Source organism: Camelus dromedarius, chromosome 14 (assembly GCF_036321535.1).
Source record: "Camelus dromedarius isolate mCamDro1 chromosome 14, mCamDro1.pat, whole genome shotgun sequence".
NCBI lineage: Eukaryota > Metazoa > Chordata > Mammalia > Artiodactyla > Camelidae > Camelus > Camelus dromedarius.
In genome coordinates this window covers 70,055,161-70,069,841 of record NC_087449.1, presented here as the reverse complement: position 1 = coordinate 70,069,841, position 14,681 = coordinate 70,055,161, and the positions used below count along the sequence as shown (strand labels likewise).

The 14,681-nt window shown below is 59.9% G+C and overlaps 1 protein-coding gene across 3 annotated transcripts in view; it reads left to right on the top strand.

Moving 5' to 3' along the window:
* The window catches only part of PRKCZ (protein kinase C zeta), a 93,424-nt gene that overhangs the window by 60,413 nt on the left and 18,330 nt on the right, over nt 1–14,681 (top strand). For all 3 annotated transcript variants that reach the window (XM_064494164.1, XM_031463845.2, XM_031463847.2), the window contains 6 exons: nt 279–364; nt 6,298–6,429; nt 7,487–7,565; nt 8,354–8,406; nt 10,684–10,872; nt 13,897–13,994. In XM_064494164.1, coding sequence (XP_064350234.1) covers nt 279–364; nt 6,298–6,429; nt 7,487–7,565; nt 8,354–8,406; nt 10,684–10,872; nt 13,897–13,994 — 637 coding nt within the window. The remainder of the gene's footprint in view (nt 1–278; nt 365–6,297; nt 6,430–7,486; nt 7,566–8,353; nt 8,407–10,683; nt 10,873–13,896; nt 13,995–14,681) is intronic.

Genomic DNA, 14,681 nt, shown 5'->3' with positions numbered 1-14,681 from the left:
GACCCCGGGTGGGCAGCGTCCCTGCGGGTGGTCCCGGCTGCCATCGGGGCTGCCCCCACCTCCGTCCTCCCTGCCCGGGTCCCCTTCTCCAGCAGCCGCAGTGGTGACTAGAGAACCAGGTGAGGGGAAGCAGAGGGGACAGTCCCCGGGGGACACTGTCATTTCAGCTCCACCGGCCACTTGGATGGGGCATCCTGTCCCCCGGGCACCCCGCGTTGGGGAGCTGGGCTCGCGGGCCACCCTGCTGTTTCTTTACACCTTTCTCGTGTTCTGTCCAGAATCCATCTACCGCCGGGGAGCCAGAAGATGGAGGAAGCTGTACCGCGCCAACGGCCACCTCTTCCAAGCCAAGCGCTTTAACAGGGTGAGTGCGGCCCCCCCACCCATGGCCGTCCGCAAGCCGCGTGCTGCTTTCCCGGGAAGAGCTTTCTGCCCCGAGCGCTGGGCTCTGCTGGGCACTCCGAGCCGGTGTCACAAAAGCTCTGCTGTGAGCCTTTTACATGCTTCCCAAGCCCGTGAGGGTGCCAGTCGGCCTTTTCTCAGACAGCGGCTGCGTGATGAAAGCACCCTGTGTGTCCCTGTTACGTAACCCTCATCAGGGCCCCGGGGCTCTGAGGTCCCGCCCGCTCGCATTCAGAAGACTGCTGATCTGACACGGAACCAGGGTTCACGTGTTTCCCGTTGGTTGCAGGGGTCTCCCATGAACCCAGAACCCCTGGACAGCGCCCTGGTCCCTGGCCCAGGTGGGCCCTGCCCGGCCTGTGCCACAGGGCACCTTGCTGAGTGTCCTCGTTTCTCCTCGTGAAGCTTTCACGTTCTGTAGAGGCGATGTGCTTCACGTGGCTCTGTCATCGTTCCGTTTCTCGTGGGAGAGGAGGTGCCCACAGATGCCCCAGTGGCCCAGGACCAGGCGTCCTGGGGCTGCCAGAGCGAAGCACCACAGACTGGGTGCTTCAGACAGAAACTCATTCTGTCTCAGCTCTGGAGTCTGAAGTCCAAGCCGTGCGCCTGCCAGGCCGCGCTCCCTCCCCTGCCCCTCCCCAGAGGGGCTCTGTCCTGGGGCTGCTGGCAGTTCTGGGCGCTCCTTGGCTGGTCGCGGCAGCTCTCCAGCCCTTGCCGCCTCCTCGCCGTCTGCCTCTACCCTTCCCAGGACACCAGTCATGATGGGGACCCACCCGAACCCAGGACGACCTCATTTCAACTTGACTAACTGCACTGATGAGATGCTTTTTCCAGACGAGGCCTGGGTGGTCATGAATCTGGGGGGATACCATGCGTCCAGCACAGCAACCGAGCGCCGCTCCCTGGGGCCTCACCTGTGCTGAGTGCTCTGCCGCCCTGTCCTCGTCCCCAGAGCCCACCCTCCCCTACTTCCTGTCGTGGCTCCAGTGTCCATCCCGGCAGCCCATCCTCTGGGCCCCTCATGGCCCGTGTGCACGTCTCTCCACTGGGCGTGGCGCTCCACCCTGCAGGCTGTGTCCCCAGACCCGCACCTCGTAGGTGCACGCTACACACTGGTTTATCATTCATCATAGTTAGTGATCGGAGCAGAGAGGCTGTGGGAGACTGGGGGCGCTGTCCTGGGGACCAGGAAGGTAGGAGCCCATCCATGGGGGGCAAGAAGAGCCTCGGGAACTGAGGCGGATGATGGGAGAATGCGGGGTCCTCAGGACATCAGATGCCATGGGGAGGTCGGACGTCGCTGAGTGCGAACAGAGGACAGAGGAGTGATGGACCCTTGTCAAATTTCTGGGCCAGCCGACCGGGTATGGACTTGAGTGTTTGCTATGAGCCATCCAGATGGACAGGATGAAACCTGAAGAATGGAGGCTTCCCAGCCCCCACGACACAGGGCACCCACTGCCCACCCTCCTACATTTGTTTAAAAAACAGACAACTGACCAGCTTGTGGGCAGGTGACTTCTCTTCCTGTGCATCTGGGCACCGGTTCAGTTGTGGCCAGAGGAGGGTCTCAGGCAGATGGGATGGGCCACCCTTCAGGACATCAGAGAAATGCTCATTTCCCTCATGACTGGCTGACTGGTCCAAGGTGAAGCCCACCCACCCAGCGAGGCAGGCAGAGCCAGGTAGCACAGAGGGGTCCGGCCCCTCCCGCCCTGTGGGTTTCGAGGGGAACCCCCGTTTGTCTGATTGCAGGGTGCAGGCACTCGTCCTGCGTCTCCCACCGTCCCCGCCCCAAAATCAGTGGGCAAAGGCTTTCCCTCCCCCTGGAGGAGTGGGGACTGGGTGGGGGTTCCCATCTTGCCCCCTCCCCACCCCATTACAGATGCCCAGCTCTCCCCAGAGCACCAGCGAGCAGGTTTTCACAGACGCCGGGAGGCCGAGAAGGGAGCCCACCGAGACCCCCAGCTCCTAGACTGTTAGGCCCTTTGTAGACGGGGAGGCGGGTGTGTCACTGGGCTGACGTCCCACCTGGTTGTCGTTGGGTTTAAGTCTGGAGGCCACACCTTCCCACCATTTCTCTTGGGTTAATTATGGGGCTGCCAGGCACTCTTGTGTGTCCTTGAAAGTGGCGTCCCGAGAGCCGCTCGCCTGTTCCGGCGGGAGTCGGCAGGACTTACAGGGAGAAGCCCACTTCTCACTTCTCACGTTCTCTGCCGGTGACCCAAGGTCGGAAAGGGAGCGTGGCCGGTCTCACTGGCCCAAGGCTCCCTGCCTAGGGCTGTATCTGCCCTTGACAGCGCTTTCCTCCTGAGTGATGAGAGAAGACTCAGCTGGTGACCGGAAGGGAGAGAGCCAGAGAGTGTCTCAGGAGCTGAGGGCGGCGCCCACCCCAGGAAGGGAGACCCTGAGGTCCTGAGCCCCGGGCGGCACGGAGTGGGGACAGTTGACCGGGAGCCCCAGCCCGTGGGTCAGAACTGATGTTCAGAGACCGTGTGGGCGCGAGCGCTTCCTGTAAAGGAGCAGAGGGCTCTCCCTGTGAGTCCAAGGAGACAGTCGGTCAGTTCAAGGTCCTTTGTTCACATCAAAGTAAGTCACAGGTGGATGGATGTGCAATGCATCATAAAAGCCCAGAAGCAGCACAGGCCTCTAAGGGAAGCCTGCGCAGGGTGGACTGGAGGGAAGTGGGTCTTTAGACTCGGCTGCACACACATCTCGGGCTTCTGTAGTTTCCACACAAAGTCAGCACAAAAAATACACGGGAAAGATGTTTGTAGCCAAACCTATAATGAGAGATCAGATGACATGTGTGTTTAGTAGTAAAGAGCTCCGGCGTTTTGGTGAACCCCGGGAGTCTGAGGTTGGACAAGGATGCGGATGGTTAATTAAAGCGAGAAGGGTAATTTTCACGAATGCAGGCGCTCTGACCCTCACTGGTCATCGGAGAAACGAGAGACACCAAGAGGCATTAGAGCTCCGTCTGCCGTGTGCATGGCGGCAGGGTCCCCGCGCTCCTGGGGGTGCAGACCCGGACCCAGACTTTCGGGAACGCTCTGGGGGGAATGCTCAGTGGGTCGGTCGCCCCCGCCCTGCAGTCCTGCGGTTTGCACTCAGGAAGCGGTGCCCCGTTACTTTCCCCGGCGGGGCGGTGTCTGGACTTTGCTCTGTGACCCTGGCCCCACGCGCAGGGTGTGGCCCTCAGCACTTTATGCTCCACACCCACCTCCGGGGCTGCTGCTGCTGCGGGGCCGGCAGAGGACTTTGGCCTTTTCTGTGAGCAGACGGAGGCAGAAGATCCTGGGTCCCTCGGGAAGGGACTTGGGGAGCCAGGGGGTGGCTGTGCCGGTCAAGGATTCCCCTGGCTTTTCCATCTGAGCAACGAGAACAGGAGTTACAGGCCTTTCCTGGGAAGGGCCCGAGAGTAACTATTTTAGGTTTTGTGGGCCATCAGGCCTGTCACAGCTACTCAGCCGGGCCCCCGGCAGGAGGTGAACAGTGAGCGCAGCTGTGTTCCAATAAAACTTTGTTGATGAGAGCAGGTGGCAGCCCTACCTGCCCGGGCTGTAGTTTGTCCGCCCCCAGGCTAGGAGGGTGGAGGTGCCACTTGCCACGTGACCAAGGCCAGGAGAGGGGCAGGCCTGGGGCCTAGGATGAGACCCCTCCCCACGCCACAGCGGCATGAAACGGGGCTCAGGGAGGGAGGAGGAGGGTGGCTGCCTCCCCAGCAACAGCAAGATGGCTCCTAACACCTCATGCGGGGCGGGGGACCGCTCTTCCTGAGAGTCTGAAGCCTCCTGCTGGACCTCACACCGCTGCCCCCCTAGTCCACACAGCCCAGCAGCGCCCCCAGGAGGCTGGCAGAGGCACAGGTCTCGTCAGCCCAGCCTCAGAGAATTCCCACAGATAAATGAGCAGAAATCTGAGTTCACAGTCCAAGATCACAAATCACTGCGGGAACCCGTGTCCCAGGCAAGCACCTGCAGAGACCCAGCCTGAACGCTCGCCCTGCCTGCACATAAAGTCAGGGTTCATTACAGTTAGAAAATTGAACTCGATAATGAAAAATATGAGCAAGGACCCGCTTTGGCAGCATGTAAGAGAGACTTGAAAATGTCTTCACCCCATTAATCTGTTAATTCATGTGAACTTCTGAGAATAGAAGCTTGGCTTTTAAGTTGTGTTTTATTTTTTAGAGGCACATTTCCTGAAATACTGATAATTCAAATGTAGGTTTGAAATAAAGACCTTTTGGCAACACGGTGGCAGGACCCCTCAATGCAACAGGTCCTGACTCCTGGCAAACTCACACTGCTCTCAGTGACTGTTGTCCCAGCCTGGCCCCTGGTAAGGGTGGGCTCTGTAGGAAAAGGGACCTTTGTTAATTTGGAAAGTAACCAGGTGGCTGTGAAGTTGCCCCCAGGTGTGATCCAAGCATTGCTCACCAAGTTGTTAAATGGTGGCGCAGAGAAAGCTAAACACGTCTAGCACGTCACATAAGGGAGAGTGAATTTTTCTTAATGGACTTGTGAGTGGTGACTGGTGTTGGACGGGGCTGGAGAAGCAGAACAGGATGAAAACCAGTCTTCCAAGGTGCAGCCTTTCTCTGAGATCTGAGTTTGCTCATTTAGCAGCTGCCTCCTGGGCGGAGCTGCCAGCGCTGGTGCTACACAGGGCTGGCCCGAGACAGGGGTCTGGGGAGGCAGGGCCCCTTGTGTGGCCCTCGCTGCTGTCCCAGAGCGTGCCCCATGGCCCATGTTTGCCCATGTTTGGGAGGATGGTTCAGGCTATGTGGCGGACATGGAATACACTGCTTTTTTCCTGTTACTGAAGTTGATAGTGTAGGGTGTGTGTGTGTGTGGACTTGTCTCAGCTAACATTCACTGGCACCCCTGTGTGCTGGGCACTGTCCCAGGTGCTGGCCGTGCGGCCATGACCAAGGTGTGCGAGCTGTGTGTGGGGAGGGGGCTCCCTCGGGCCCTGGCGCCCAGCTCGGCTCCTTCCTGGGGAGAAGTCGGGAGTGAGCAGGCCGTCTGCGGGGCTCGCGGCCCCTGGGCCCGTGCCTCGTGTGGGTGCGGTGAGCTTTCAGACAGCAAGTGCAGTGCGTCCTCTCTGGCTTCAGGAGTGACTCGAGACTCTCAAAAGAAGGAAGTATGTTAAAATGGCGAAAGAAGGTTAAAACGTGTAAACGAGTCGTGACTGGAAAAAACTGAACAGGAAACCTGTGACACGCAAACACCTCGCAACTGGGAGCTGTGGCTCCGAGTGCCGGCGTGTGACCAGACTTCAGACACGCTCATCTCCGTGCATTTTGTGATATTCCAAAATCATGAAAAGTCACCAAACAAGCTGATAATTACCACGAATTTCAGATGTCTAGAGCCTAGAAGACCAAAGATTGACCATTTAAAATCTTTCAAGATGCAGGGAAAACCCCCAGTTAATTGCACAGCGCCCCAGGGTGCCAGGACGCCAGGGGGAGTTCTTCCCGTGGTCGGCGTAGGTGGGGTGTCTGGACGAGGGTCGGGCAGTGGCTTTCCCCACACCCTCCTCAGCCTGGGTCACTGCCGGTGGACAGGGCCCCTCGGCTATTCCCCTCCAAGGCCCTGCAAGCAGGAGGGGCTGCCCGTGGAGGGGGGTCCTCACCCCGCTTCTCCCTCAGAGGAGCAGAGCCCCCTCCGTGGGGCCCTTGGCTCTGTGAACCTTGGGCTGGACCCAAGTAGGAGCTGCTGAGGTGGGCGGGGCCAGGGCTGGGATGTGACGAGGGGACAGGACTGTCCCTTCCCCGATGCGGGTCATCTTTTGAGATCCATGACGGTGCTGTGTCCCCTCCGTGTGGCCGGGGCTGCAGGGACACCCCGGCCCCGGCGTGACAGCTGCCATTCCCGTCCCGTGCAGAGAGCGTACTGCGGCCAGTGCAGCGAAAGGATATGGGGGCTCGCGAGGCAGGGCTACAGGTGCATCAGCTGCAGACTGCTGGTCCATAAGCGCTGCCACGCGCTCGTCCCGCTGCCCTGCAGAAGGCATATGGTGAGTGCAGCGGGGCGGGTGGGGTGGGGCGGGGCGGGGCCGTCCACACCAGCCTGGGGCTGCGGTCCCCCTCTGTCCTGTGGGGACCTGACACCGTCCTTGCCACCCACCAGACCAGGGGACGGGGACGGACCCCTCTCCCCCAGCCCTGTGAGCCCCCAGTGCTCTCGGGGGGCCTCCAGTGCCCTCTGCCATTCTGGGCTGAAGGTGGGCAAACTAGCTCTGTACCCCGGGCAGGAGGCAGTTCTCGGGAGCTGCGGGGGCAAGAGCCATGCTGCTCTGGTGTCAGAGGACCCGGCCCTCTGTGCTGTGTGCCCCACGATCGTGGACCGGGGCGTCCAGGCCTCCCCACGCCCTGGCCGGCTGGTCACGCCCGCTGGACCTGGAGAGAGAGAAGGGGCTGAAAGTCAGCCGGTCCTGGGCACAGTGGGGTGAGGAAGGCGGCCCTGGGGCTGGTGTGCTGTCACCTCCTCCAGGACAGGGAGAGGGCCCCAGTCTGGTCTCCCCCCGACACCACCGGGGCATAGGGTCCCCACCCAGCCTGCGGGGTGACCTGGCTCACATCCTTCTAAAGGTTCTTTTCACCGTGGCTGCCAGAACCCACACAGGCACACGCACCCTTCCACCCCCTGGATCCACGTTAGTCTAAGAGGTGGGACCAGCCCCAAAGATGCAGGCCGTCGGAGGCTGAGGGACGTGGTCCTTGCTGCTCGGTGTCCACTAGGGACCTGCCTCGTTGTGCGGTCAGCTGTGGAGCCCAGAGCTGAGCTGGGCTGGGGCCTGTGCCTGACTGCGCAGGATGGGGGGCTGGGGGGTTGCTAAATATTATGTAAAAGCACCCGTTTTATACAACCCCTGTGGGCGAGGCCACAGCCTCGGGCTGGGTTGGGATCTGGTGATGTCCGTGTTCCTCTGTCCTCGCTCAGCGCAGTGACGTAGCAGTTGTCACGACGTATGCTACAGTGTGTGTCACAGGCGCCCGGAAAAGTCACGCTGTGTCTCCAGAAGAGACACCGTGACGCCGCCCGGTCACTCTGTATCGCCCGTCTCCCCGCAGGATTCTGTCATGCCCTCCCAGGAGCCTGCAGTGGACAAGAACGACGGCGTGGACCTTCCTTCCGAGGAGACCGATGGAAGTAGGGCCGCCTGCCTGCCCGTCCTCCCCGGGAAGCCCTTCCTCCAAGCGCCAGGGTCTGGAGCTTGGCTGCGTGCTGGGGGCGGGGGCCGGGGCCGGGCTCGTCCCGGGCACCCACCTCCCAGCGCGCTGCCTGGGGTCCTGGGCTGGGGGCTTTCCCCCTGTGCCTGCTCTGGGGGTTCTGGAGGACACTAGTGCTGCGGCCACCGCGGCCGCCCCGCCCACACGCTGGATGCCATCTGTGTGCACACGGCATGCTGTGGTGTAGTTCTTGGGTTTTAGTGGGGTTTTTGTCCTTTTTGGAGGGTGGGGGAGACTTTTTTAATGCTAAGAAGCATTCCGAGGGTGATTTTGACGCCAGGTGGACCGACGGCCCAGCTCTGAGCTACAGTTACGCACTGTTAACGAGTGTGTGGGGGCCCTCGCCCGCCCCTCGGAAATGTGAATCCCGTCCCCTGGGACAAAATGAGACCCCAGAATATAGTCCACTCAGCCCGCACCTCACGTAAAGGAGACTCTTAGCCTGCAACTGTCCACCCACTCACCCGCCAGCCGCCCACCCGTCCCCCGTGCACTATGAGAGTAGACTAGAAGGCCGGGGTCTCGTGACTGTCGCTTCTGGGAGAATCACCAGGGGAGCTTGTCACACATGCAGGTCCCCAAGCCCCAGAAGTTCAGAGTCAGACGTGGCCGCCCCGAGCAGTGCCTGAGGGGGAAGGGCCGGGGGTCCCCGTGCCGCGGGCCGTGCTCCCGACGCCTGCAACACCATTTCCCTTCTCTCTTCTCTAGTTGCTTATATTTCTTCAACCCGGAAACATGACAGCATTAAAGATGCTTCTGAGGTGAGTATAGAAACGGGCTCGTTGGTGCCTCCAGAGCCCTTTGTGGCCCATAGCTCATTTCTGGGGCAGTTGTGGAAATTTAAATGTGAGCTCGCCGTCTGGGAACTGTCGTCCATCTTACACAAGGGTGTGGTCTGTGGACGTCCGAGGCAGATGGGTCAGAGGTTTGGCACAGAGGCGCTCTCTGAGCAGGTAAATGAACAGAGAGCAGGCGAACGTGATCAAACGTGACCTGCTGTGGAGTCTCAGAGCCGAGGGTGTGGTGCTCAACCCTGACAGCGATGCAGAACTGGGGGTGCGGGGTCGTGGCTGAGTCTGTGTGAGCCCTGGTCTCAGCCTGGGTCAGGGGACCTCTCTGACCTGAGGATCCTCTTCTGTCAGGTTCTGGTGATGATTGCACCTTTTGTGAGGGTAAACTGAGAGCATCTGTCTAAACACTCGGTGCCGTGCCCAGCACGCAGGATGCTCTCCACAGCACTGACCGTTCGTGTGGTTGTCTCCACACCAGTCCAGGTGGCTCAGGCCATCACGGGGGCCACAAGGGGCACAGGCGACCTCCACAGAGGGAACCCCGTGCTCTTGTGCTTTGAGACAAGACTGGATGGGATCACTTGTCATCTTGGTCCTCCCGCATGGCTGGCCTTACTACAGGGGTCCACGCGCAGGGATGGCCCTTGATTGGCTCTGCCCTTGATCCCGGGTGGGTGGGCCCAGGGCCGGAGCAGGCTGCCGGGTGCTCACCCCCCCCGAGAGGGCTGAGTTCTTCCTCTTGCATCCAGCCTCCAGATTCTCACGTTTTCTCCAGTCGCTGTATGTCCCCTGTGACGGTGGTCCCATCCTGTGGCAGAGACATTGGTGCTCACATGCACCTCTCACTTGGGGCACAGTCCTCTGGCTGTGGGGGAGGGGTGTCCAGCATGGCAGAGTCTGTCGAGGGGTGAGAGGGGGCGCCCAGCCCGAGACTGGCTCCAGAGGCAGCCTGCTGTCTCCATGGCTGGGTCCGGCCGGGGTACCTCCTTCATGAACCCCCAGGGGCTGCTGTCCCAAAGGCTCTCTGGGGCCTGGGGCCTGGCACCGTCCTCTGCTGTGGGTGTGGTCTCCCCAGCTCCCACCCCACCCAGACAGCAGAGGGTGCAGGGCTGGCTCCGGAGCAGCAATTTGTATCAAATTTCATGGCAAGAAATTCTTCCTTTATTTCCAAGTGCTTTCAGCTCCCCTAAGCAACTCTCCAGTGCTCAGCCGACACTGAGCAGGTGTCCGACAACTTAACCCAGTTCTGACACAAGCTACCGGGGATCGCACCAGATCCCACAGGTTATGGGCTCGGTCCCACAAGCCTGCCCCTCCTCACACTCTCTCTAGATGCCAGTCTCAAGTCCAGGTTGTCACCTGGGCTTCTGACCTACCGCCTGTAGATTGGAGGTTCCCGTAGCTTCACCTAATTGGTTACAGCAGCTCCCAGGATTCAGAGAAACAGTTTACTTCCCAGATCACTGGTTTATTATAAAAGCATGTAACTCAGGGCCGGCCAGCTGAGAGAGAAGCCCAGGGCGCGGTGTGGGGAACAGCTGGGAGCTTCCTCGCTCCCTCCGGGTGAGCACGCTGTCCCCGGGCCCCGCGCCTTCCGACCAGTCCTTTTGGGCCTTTTGTGGAGGTTTCCTTACACTGGCATGATGACTGGATCATCGGCCACTGGTGACAGGTTCACCCCCAGCCCCTCTCCCTCCCTGGAGGTCGGGGTGGGACTGAAGGTTCCAACCGTCTAATCATGGGGTCATTCCCCTGGCAGCCATCTCCATCAGGATGTGCCCTAGCGGCTTCCCCGAAGTTGCCTCATTAACATAACAGAAGACACCATGCTGGCTGTGCCCCCGGAACGGGGTCCTAGAATGAATGTGTATTTCATGCTATAAATCACAAGGTCCCGGGTGGGCTGGGGTGAGACACTGTGCCCCTGGGGAAGAGCAGGTCACAGCTGCTGTTCTCAGCCACCATCCCCAAAGCCTCAGGGAGCAATAACACCCGGGGAAGGACACGCCTTTCCCACTGTAAAACTCACCCGTCCTGGTGGGGCTGGACCCGGGCTCCCTGCTTGCTCGCAGAGGGTCCTCCTGCGGCTGGTGGCGGCTCTCGGACGTCGTGTGTGCCCTTCAGGAGCCGCACACACAACTTGTTCTGGGGCCTTACTCCTGAGTGGGGTGCGGACGGCAGTCTTTGGGACCTAGAGTGGGCGGATGAGGGTCCCCTGCCCACTTCCTCTTGCCTGTCGCCACCCAGGACCTCAAGCCGGTTATCGACGGCATGGATGGAATCAAAATCTCTCAGGGGCTCGGGCTGCAGGACTTCGACCTGATCCGGGTCATCGGGCGCGGGAGCTACGCCAAGGTGCTGCTGGTGCGGTTGAAGAAGAACGACCAGGTGTACGCCATGAAGGTGGTCAAGAAGGAGTTGGTCCACGACGACGAGGTGAGGCCGCCACGTGGTGCCGCCTTCACTGGGGGGGCAGCGGCACCAGACGCACCGCCGTCTGCGTTGCACAGTGCGCGGCCTCCACGCTGCTCTCTGCCCCTGGGCTGACCCACTCTGCGCCCATGACTCCGAGTAGATGGACTCACCCCTGTGCTCTCGGTCTGCTCCTCGCACTGAGCATCACGGCTTGGGTTTCATCCACGTGGCAGCGAGCATCCATGCGCCCTTCCCCGTTTTTCCTGCCTCGAGAACACTCCGTGTCACGGCACACCCCGTGTGGCTTATCTGTTCATCCACTTTTGGGCACGGGGCTGCTTCCACCTTTTGGCTCGTGTGACTCTGCTGCCGTGAGCGTCCGGCACAAGTGTCCCCAGGTCCTCTGGGTTTTTTCCTAGGAGCAGGACTGTGAGTCACAGGGTGAGTCTGTGTTTAACAGCAGCTGCGCCATTTTACACTCCCCCCAGCAGCGCCCAGGGTCCCGGTTTCGGCGCATTCCTGTCCGTACGTGCTGTTTTCTGGTTTCTGATCATCGCCGTCCTGATGTGCACCGGTGGCACCTCACTGTGGTCGCTTGGCCGTCCCGAGGTGACAGCGCTGTTGGCACCTTTTCACAGGCCTCTTCGCTTCCCACACTTGTGCTTTTTCTTTGACACCTGACTGCAGGCCCACCTCTCAGCAGCAGAAGGATGACTGGGCCAGGCAGCAGTGACGCTGCTACTCTTCAGAGCTGCTGACACGTGAGCCGCAAGAGGCCTCCCGGCCCGCCTTGTGAAGGGCAGAGCTGGGGCTGCACTTGTGAGCTCACTTGCCCTCTCGGCAGGGTGCATTTGTGCAGTGCACAGACTGCCCAACTGGCCCCTCAGCCCTGGGTGCTGAGCACACAAGTGAGTTTGGGTGTCTGTGCCTCACAGCTGGAGAAGCTGAGGCTCTGAGAGGTGCTTGGCCAGTGTCTTCACTGCTGGTAGCAGCCCAGCAAGGGGATTCCAAACCCCTTCCCGACTGGAGAGTCAGTGGATGTGTGAGGGCGGGTTTGCAGAACCCTTAGAGAAGGGACTTTCAGAAGGGAGTTGCTGCTCTGATTCCTTCTTGGCACCTTCACGTGGTCTCCCTCAGGCCGAGAGGCAGAGCTGGGACTTGGAGGTGGTCTCGAAAGGGCGTGCGTCTAGGAGCTGGTGAGCGGGAGCCAACTGTGCGTTTATGGGGGACCCTGTGCCCCGTGGACACCAAGTGGTGGGAGCCCCCACATCCTGACCCCTGGAACCTGTGACTTGAGCATACGTGGAAGTGGGGTCTTGGGGAGATCATCCTGGATCATCTGGGGGGGCCACATGCAGGACAAGTGTCCTTTTAGAGAAAGGCAGAGAAAGACTTGAGACAGAAAGAAGCAGACACCCAGGGAAGTTGCCGTGAAGAGGGAGGCAGAGGGGTGCGCTGAGGAGCTGGAGGTGCTGGCGTGGGAGGAGCAGGGCCCCGAGTGGCCCTGGAGGGCACCCGGCCCGTCCACACCTGCTTAGGCAGAGAGAGCACACGTCTGTGAGGTTTTAAGGCCCACATCTGGGTGCTTTGTTCCGACAGCATCGGGAGCGCAGTGGGAGACCTGGGGGCTTGGTCTCCAATGAAGTTAGGGGTGGGGAAGCAGGGAGGAGTCTTGGTGACCCTCCAGGGCTTCCTTTCTGAGCACCTGGTGACCTGGTGCCTTTGGAGTGCAGATGGCAGGGGCCTGTCCAGAGCTCTGTTGGAGGCCCGCTTTGGACGTGAGATGCCCAAGTTGAGACCCCAAGTGGCCACCTCAGAGCAGGTGGGGCTGAGGGGGTGGTGGAATCCGTCTCAGGGATGGATGGCGCCGTCCCACCTGAGGCATCTCCTCGGAGAGAGGGAGGAGAAGACAGGGCTCCGGCGTGAGCCCTCGCGGGAGGAGCCAGGTGGCCTCTGACCCACCAGCGGGACGCTCGCTGAGGGTCCGCCGATTTCCCCAGCGTCCTTCAGGGGAAGCAGCCTGCTTGGGACACAGCCCATCCCCTCTTACTTTCCCAACCACTAGGGTATGAGGCTTAACCTGGGACGTCTGGGAGCCTCGTCCAGCTCTGCCTCCTGGGGTTGGAATGGCACCAAAGCCATGGAGTCATCATGACTCTAAAGCTGATTTTTCCCCAAGTTTCGGCGGGGCTTGGGAGGGAGGCAGCCCTGTCTTAGGAGCTGGTGCTGGGGAGATGCATATGGGGCCGTGGGAAACCCGCCACACTTTGTATTCTCCTTTTTTTTTTCGATCAAGTTCAACAAGCATCAATACTTTGCCATATTTATTTTTTCTCTCTCCCTCTCAAACCCTATCTTTTTTCCCCATGTTTCCTCCTATCTTAAGTGGAGATGATAATACAGATCTCCCGAGGCTGCTGTGGGCAGGGCGTGGGAGCTGGTGATGGTGGGAGAGATGGTAACAGAGGATGGATAATGAGAGGATGGACAGTGATGCTGGTGAAGGTGGTGGGTGATGGTGGGAAGGTCTTGGAGATGGTGTTGGTGGCGGGGATGCGTGTGATGGTGGTGATGCTGGTGATGATGCTGATGGTGAAGGTGGCGGGTGATAATGGACGAAGTGCTGGAGATGGTGTTGGTGGCGGGGATGCGTGTGATGGTGGGGATGGTGGTGATGATGCTGGTGGTGAAGGTGGCGGGTGATAATGGACAAAGTGCTGGAGATGGTGGTGGGGATGCGTGTGATGGTGGGGATGGTGGTGATGATGCTGGTGGTGAAGGGAATGCTGGTGGTAACGGACGAAGTGCTGGAGATGGTGATGGCTGCAGGGATGCGTGTGATGGTGGGGATGGTGGGGATGATACTGGTGGTGAAGGTGATAGTGGACGAAGTGCTGGAGACGGTGATGGCTGCGGGGGTGCGTTTCTTAGTGGGCGTTTTCTCCTCTCTGCATTATCTTCCCTCGAGCAGAGTTGAAAGGCATTCCTCTCCTGCCTCCCCTCCCCAGGATGCCTGTGAGGCGCTCACCCCGGCTTCTGTTGCAGGACATCGACTGGGTGCAGACGGAGAAGCACGTGTTCGAGCAGGCGTCCAGCAGCCCTTTCCTGGTCGGCCTGCACTCCTGCTTCCAGACCACAAGCCGGTAAGAGAAGGGGCGTTTCTGGGTCCTGCTAGTTTCTGATCCAAACTCTGTGGAAGCTGAGTTGGCGTGAGGCTTCTGTAGGCTTCGCCCTCTTGCAAATCTGGGGGCTTTGGGGGTCATCAGACCAGCTTTGCTGTTCTCACTGGCTGGTGTCAGATGAAGTGCATCCCATGCAACTGAAGCCAAGTGCTGTGATTCTGCTCACAAAGTGTTTAGCAGCAGCATCCCCACTGCTGCAGGCGTGGGGCCGGGGCTGGATGTCCCTGTGCATGGTAGGGGGGGGGTTGTCTGTGCTTGGGGACAATACTGATTAGTGGAATAAATTAATAAATACTAATAGCTTCACTCAAGCTTGTATGCACCAGAATTCTGTTTTAAAAGGTTTGAGGACTACTGGTCTAGGATATTCAATGTATACGCGGTTTGGATTTTTTGGGGCGGGGGGGACCAGATGACTTGAACTCACTCGGTTTGTTTACTTGAAAAATTACTGATTCTGTCCTGGGTCAGGGCCCTCGAGGCCCGCCTCAGGGCTCAGTGACTCGCTCAGAGGGCTCCCAGGACTCAGCACATTGCACTCAAGGCTGAGATTATTGCTGTGAAAGAATGTGAAGTAGAATTTAGAATTTGGCAAAGGGACACGGTGCACGTGGCAAAATCGGGAGGAAACCAGCCGAGCTGTCCGCG